The following is a 7221-nucleotide window of genomic DNA, read 5'->3' on the forward strand; positions in this document are numbered from 1 at the left end:
AGTATATGGTTAGATCATAATTACGATCATAAAAACAAAAAACATGGATTTTCTTAAATTTTCAGCATTATTTCACCACAGTGCCCCCTTAAATGATAGTTGCACCTGTGTTGTCTTGTCTAAAATCAATTTCTCTCTTATCCAGAATAATGTTTATATCTGTGTTTGTGTTGTGTTTCGTACTGACGTTTGACATTTTTTTTACAAATAATATACATATATTTTTTTACTTATTAAACACTGTACGTCAATGTCATGTTCAATGTATAAAAACTGAACCTTCTACTTATCATTAAAAAAATCTTTATTGTAATCTCGCTTCCGATCTGATATGGTCTGCAACGTTGTATGTGCTGTACAGCCTTTCTTGCTGCTGTATTAGCAATGTGCCTCAGAGAGAAAAGCGCCGAGCCTTTAGAGAGAGCTTAAAAAAGCCCGCGCTCGGAACTACTAGTAAGAATCGCATCACTGCTGTAGATAATACAAACAATTTGTACCGAAAGAAAACAAATAGCGCTGTAATCTATACAATCAACATCGAGTGGGACAGCGGAAACAAATATATGACTCTCCTCCCGGTAACCATGACAACAGCAGATCAACCAATGAAATAGCTGGTTAGCGGAGTATTTAAACATGACTACAATCTGCGAGAGGAGGCGAATTTGGAGAAATCCTACTCACCGCTGCCAAATGTAGGCTACCGCTAGCCTCGTCTGCTTTCGGCTGTCTGTCTTGGCCTCCTCAACTTTCAAACCCACCGTCCGCCACTGCATTCAGTTGGTAGAACTTATAAACGAGCTTCCACATGCTGCACTTTTGACATTTTGTGGGTAACATGTTTCGTTAAGTGCAAAGATCTCATCAAAGGAAAGGACACTCTTGTAGGCTATGTGAGTTAATATTATTTATAGAATTTCTGTTTATCAACCGTGTCCCTAAGTAAGCACAGTAATGTTATTAAAGAAGAATGTGACCCACAAGTACTATATAACGCACAGACTTTGAAGTCATTCTCTTCAGTATAGTGAAAGATAGCAACCTGTGGGATACATTTGTGCACTATACCGTGACGAAACCGGGCTTAAATAGGAATCACCCTGTATGAGCAGGCCTGAAAAACTCGTACAGTAAACAGAGCAGTCGGTGTGAGTACCCGTGCTACAGCAACAAACAAGAAGTGGCACAGTTGCAGGGTTAGAATCCCACCCCTTGAATTAAAAATAAATTACATATTTATATTTTAGTATTCTTTTTATCCATAATCGTTTTCCCTTCTCTAATTTTTCACTGTCACACAAACAAAATCTATATCGACTTTAATATTCATATATTCATCATGACAGCTTCATCCTTCATCTCTGATTTATTTCAATATATTTGATTGTTTCTATGAATTTTCCCGTTATGTAGGTTAAAGTAAAGTGTCTTACCTATCATATAAAAATAAATGATGAGTAAATTTAGGGGAGAGTCGGGTAGTATCGGACAGTGCGTTTCTTTCATCTACCACCATATGGTAGTACCTGAATGACATGGTTACGTTTCTCTATGCGACATCATAGAAACGTAACCATGTCAATCAGGTACTATCATCGTGTGGTAGATGAAAGAAACTCACTGTCCGATATTACCCGATGTCCGATACTACCCGACTCTCCCCTACATATATATATATATATATATATATATATATATATATATATATATATATATATACTTACATATAAATTATTATTTTGTAAGTGTAATAATGCCACAAGCATTTTTTATAAAGGCCTAAAATTAAAGAGAAGTTAAATTTTGTTAAAAATTGGATGACTGTGAAAATATTACATTTCAAAAATGTTATAATTATATTAATAAATATACCGTGACATAATAATAATAATAATAATAATAATAATAATAATAATCGTCCAAACCTGTGGAGTAACAGCGCGTCTGGCCGCGAAACCAGGTGGCCCGGGTTCGATTCCCGGTTGGGGCAAGTTGAGGTTTTTTTCCGGGGTTTTCCCTCAACCAAATATGGGCAAATGCTGAGTAACTTTCGGTGCTGGACCCCGGACTCATTTCACTGGCATTATCACCTTCATCTCATTCAGACGCTAAATAACCTGAGATGTTGATAAAGCGTCGTAAAATAACCTACTAAAAAATAATAATCGAATAATACCGGTACATAAAATTTAAAATATCGATAATGTAAATTTATCTATTATCAGGCAGTACATCTCACGTGACGATGTGAGTCAGAGGAAGAACAATTGTTTGTATGCATCTGAAGTCTGACTAGTGTAATATGTGGCTAGTCGGCGATGTATGCAATGGAGGGGGAAAGGAACTGGCCACTGTACCTCATTATCTCCTGGCCTAGTTGCCTCATAAGTGATGTCTTATTGGTGTCACTTATGAGGTTCAAACCTATCTTCGGAAAGTTGACTAAACAACAACAATGTAAATGTCTACAATTGTAATAATAATCCTCCTTTGACAAAATCCTGCGTACGCCACTGATCAGAGCATTTGTTTTTGATACTTTAGTATTTATTAAGACAGTACAAGCAGCTGCTGCGAGCATGGTTTCCCTCTTCGTTACACCGCACGCCTTGCCCACCATCACAACAGGGTCTTCGGTGGTTAGTTGAAGACAACTCTCTAACATTACCCAAAGACTCTTTGGAAACCATGAATTTTTTCCATCCACCAATTTCGTGAGTCGATCACGGGACCTTCAAACTAATATCAGCCAGAACCACATTCTTTACATTGCGAACCCACGCCATTGCACTACAAAATTCTCCGTGGACCCTCTGTTACTTAATTCATTGTTTCCTTTATCTTGTAGTTTTTATTCGAAGTACCTGGTCAGATATGAACTCATGAACGCAGATTACAAGAATGTATATATCCTCAGCGACGATGACATTGATGAGCTAATAAAATTATAGAACAGATGAGATCATTACAACAAACTACGTTCAACAACATCACGAATGGCTGCAGAGAGAATCGTATATTCAAAAATGTATTCCTCAAACTATGGCTGGCTGGCTGGCCCGAGGCCATTTCCAGATAAATTCCTGCGATTTGAAAATAAAGATTAAAATAAAAACGAAAAAAAAAAAAAATTCCGACCGTGACAGGATTCGAACCTGCAATCTTCGGATCCGAAGTCCGACGCCTTATCCGTTAGGCCACACGGTCTGCTGATAAATGCGCCCCTGCAATGAGACAACCCTGCGCGCCACGACAGCGCGTGGGGTCCACTTTTCAAGGAGCGCGCCACACGCGGGTTATTATCGGCGTGCGATAACGTGAGGTGCCTGCAGGCAACCATTCCTAGGACACATCTCAGAACACGGTTCCTTCCTTTCCCTCTTACTTCAAAATTCCAACCTTGTGCACACAAATAAATTATTGGCAATGAAATAGTAATATGCATTACAAGAGCGGTATGTTGAAGTTTTCATGTTCGAGGAAAGGTTTGAAAAAGCGAAACGTAGTTGAGCTTTTTTAATTTCCGAGAATTGAAAGAAAACATACCGCTCGTGTATTGTACATTATTTTGTGCGAAGATCGTTTATTACATACCTGAAAGAGGAATTTCTAATTAGTTGCAATGAAATCTCCATCTTGGTTTCTGTCCAATGACGGCAAATTTGCAAAACAAAAGTATCTATCTTCAACTTTGTTGCTTTAAAATGTTTTCTGTGTTTACTATACTCTAGCAGGCCGTGATATACGTCTGTCTCTTTTTTCTCCCCCAGGATGAGTCTGGAATCTTGTTGATTTTTTCACGGCTTCCTTAATGTTACTTGCATCACGAATGCAGTAACTTTAGTGGAGTTGTAGAGTTTACTTAATTTTTGCAAATATTTAAAAACAATAATTAACAGTGCAATTTAGGTGAAATTGCAGTGGTAAGTTTCCAATTTATAATTATTACTATATTGAACGTCTCTAAAAATAATATGTTAAAAGCCTAAAGCAGTAAAGTCAACATGTCACTTAAGCGGTAAGAAGAGGGAAATTGTTATGTGTGTTAGGTTGGGAATACTGAATGTGGAATTTTAGACTTTCCGCGGATTGGTTTTGTGCGGAAACCAAGCAAATACGCACGATCTCGCTCAAAGTGCCTTTTCGTAAGCATGACGATGCGCATTCGTCAAACGCAGACAAATCTGCTCTTTTTAGTATTTTAAAATATAATTTATTTGTTTTAGTAGGTTATTTTACGACGCTTTATCAACAGCTTAGGTTATTTAGCGTCTGAATGAGATGAAGATGATAATGCCGGTGAAATGATTCCGAGGTCCAACACCGAAAGTTACCTAGCATTTGCTCATATTGGGTTGAGGGAAAACCCCGGAAAAAACCTCAACCAGGTAACTTGCCCCGACCGAGAATCGAACCTGGGCCACCTGGTTTCGCAGCTAGACGTGCTAACCGTTACTCCACAGGTGTGGACAAGATATAATTGTTAGTGAGGAATCCGTATACTGAAATTTTCCCCATTCCTATAACACTTTTCGGAGGCAAGTTAGAACCTCTTAAGGCATCACTCATGAGGCAACTAAGCGAGGAGATAATGGGGTAGGGTGGTCAGTTCCTTTCCCCCTCGACTGCATACCTGGCTGATAGTTAGACTAGATATGTATGCAACAATTTATTGTTCTTTGTATTATTATTTACCTCTGATTGAGGTTCTGTCTGATATTTGCAGATACGGAAATAAAATTAGGAGCGCCCTTATTGCAATGTTTCACTTGCAGTACATTGCGCATGTGCAGTATATACGACCCGACAGTCAGGTTCGAGGCACAGGAACCACAGCCCGCTGAAACAAGAGGAGTGGAGAATGATTGAGGGAAACGGAAAACCTCTGCAACGTCTGCTTTGTCCAGGGATCGAACCCGGGCCCGCTAACGCACGCAAGCACGGACAGTCTATCTGTTCCCACTCCACTGTAATGACCGTATTCCACTATCAGCACCATCTGCTGGCCATATGGACTCCTCGATTAGAGAATACCTTTATCAGTGCCAAGATCTGGAATGTGTGCATCAAGAAGTATTTTAGGGTGGGGGGACTGAAGTCATCCTGCACTGCGGCCTTAGAAAGAAGTTTACACCACAAACAGACCAAGCAATCGGAAATACGAGGGCAAGCAAAATAAGCCAACAGGCTGCAGTGTATTCGGAGCTAAACAATGATTGGTCCCTGGAAATAATAAAAGCCAATCTGCATAAAAAAAAAATCGCAAAACAGCAGAGAAGGAGAAACTAGGCTTGGAGCACGCGGAACCCAAGTTTTGAGGAGTCCTACCTGGTGGTGCTGCCTTTTCTTGGGCGGCTCCCGACACCAGCTGACCGCACCCCGCCGTGTCAGCGCCGCTGATGGCACCGGGATGTCGCGTGGAAGCACCGGCAGGGTCATGAACCCACAGGCTGCAACAACAATGTTGTTGTAAATAGACAGCTGTGCATTGTTGCATTGTTTCTGCAGGTGCAGGGACTGAAACTATAGAAAAAAGTATCTTTTTAACAACATGAAATTAGTGTAACTCTGAAAATATTGAGAACAGGACCCATGTTTATGTGACTTTTCTGTTCTAAATCTCTTCGGAAATAAGCTCCGTGGTGGTGGAGACTCTTCGTGAATCGCCCGTACAGTTACTTACGCAGCAGTAAAGTTTGGAACGGGGCACTGACAACTTCCGGGAGTCCCATCAAGGAAGACAATTAATACTAGCATGGCCACTTCTGTAAGTAGAAACGACGTTGGATACTACAGGTGTATGTGGATACAGAGGGTTGTTCTTACAGTTGAGAGTGTGGGTAAAATGTGGCAACGTCCAGCATCCCCAAGAAACAGTCTGCAACCGATAGGGGTTCTTAAGATCCGTGCCCGGAAGGTCCGGTGGCTTCCTTCCAACAGCGATACAGGCAATGACTCAGAAAAATAGGTAAACAACAATCTGTCGATTTCCTACGCGAGCTGTCTCATTGTTGCGTGTTAAGCAGGGATCACTGGCCAACGAGCACAGAATATGTTTTATTTCACCTTTATTTTTACTGCGCTACAACAACCTAGGAAAATACGTCACAAATGCCACTCTTAATACAACTCGTAAATTTTCGTCTGCTAGTCACGATCTTTGTTTACATATTACAAGTTTTCGTTCAAAAAACAAGTGTTCCCAAATATATTGAGCAAAACATAGCTAAGTAGGGTAGCGACAGGTGACCTATGATAGGACCGCACATATTTTCTATGGAGAGCATTTTAAATAAATCTAAGCCAGTCTGCTGTGCTGCACAATGACAACGTTCTATGCCCTCACTTATTTCCAGCTCTCGTAATAACACGTTAGTCCACCTAATAGACTCTTTTAAAGTCGTACTTCGAGTCCCGTCTGTTACTACAGATACGAGTTGATTTATGTTCAGATTCATTTCTTCTATATATTTTCTTCACGCTTGAAATAACTCCATTTTGAATCTTGCGTACACTACTTTTAACACTTGAATATAAGTAATGATGAAGAAGTGAACACAATCAAATACATAGCACAAGAAAACGGTTACAATCCAAACATAATAGACAACATCATAAGAAAGACAAAACAAAAACATAACAAACACAAAAACACGCAAAACACAACACAAACACAAGAACACAAGAAATACATCACAGTAACATATGAAAACAAAGCACACATAAGATCGCATCTTCATTCAGAAAATAGAAATACAACATAGCATATAGAACAGAAAACACACTACAAAGACATCTCAACACACAAAAAACAAAAACAAACAAATACGACCACACAGGTGTACATAAAATCACATGTAATAGTTGCGACAAGTTCTACATTGGACAGACAGGCAGATCATTCCAAACACGCTACAAAGAACACATTAAAGCAATAACCAGAGGACACAATACATCTACATACGCCGATCACATAACTAATGCTAACCACACATACAATAACATAAAAGCGGACATGGAAATCCTACACATACAACCCAAAAACCAAAAACTCAACACACTAGAACAATATGAAATATACAGACACACTAAAACACACCCCAGTCAAATTCTCAACACACAGATCAATTTCAGAACACACACACTATTTGACTTCACTTTTCAACACCTTTCAACAATCAAACACACCCACACAACAGGCAGAGAATTTCGAGATGACGC

The 7221-nt window shown here is 39.6% G+C and overlaps 1 protein-coding gene and 1 non-coding gene across 2 annotated transcripts in view; both read right to left on the bottom strand.

Moving 5' to 3' along the window:
- Window positions 1-7221, bottom strand: part of LOC138706776 (uncharacterized) — a 153653-nt gene that overhangs the window by 129716 nt on the left and 16716 nt on the right. Inside the window, exon 2 of the mRNA XM_069836458.1 lies at window positions 5329-5450. Coding sequence (XP_069692559.1) covers window positions 5329-5439 — 111 coding nt within the window. The 5' untranslated portion in view covers window positions 5440-5450. The remainder of the gene's footprint in view (window positions 1-5328; window positions 5451-7221) is intronic.
- Window positions 3135-3207, bottom strand: TRNAR-UCG (transfer RNA arginine (anticodon UCG)). Its single transcript has one exon. It is a non-coding gene; the product is annotated as a tRNA-Arg (tRNA).

This window comes from Periplaneta americana, chromosome 9 (assembly GCF_040183065.1).
Source record: "Periplaneta americana isolate PAMFEO1 chromosome 9, P.americana_PAMFEO1_priV1, whole genome shotgun sequence".
NCBI classification, from domain to species: domain Eukaryota; kingdom Metazoa; phylum Arthropoda; class Insecta; order Blattodea; family Blattidae; genus Periplaneta; species Periplaneta americana.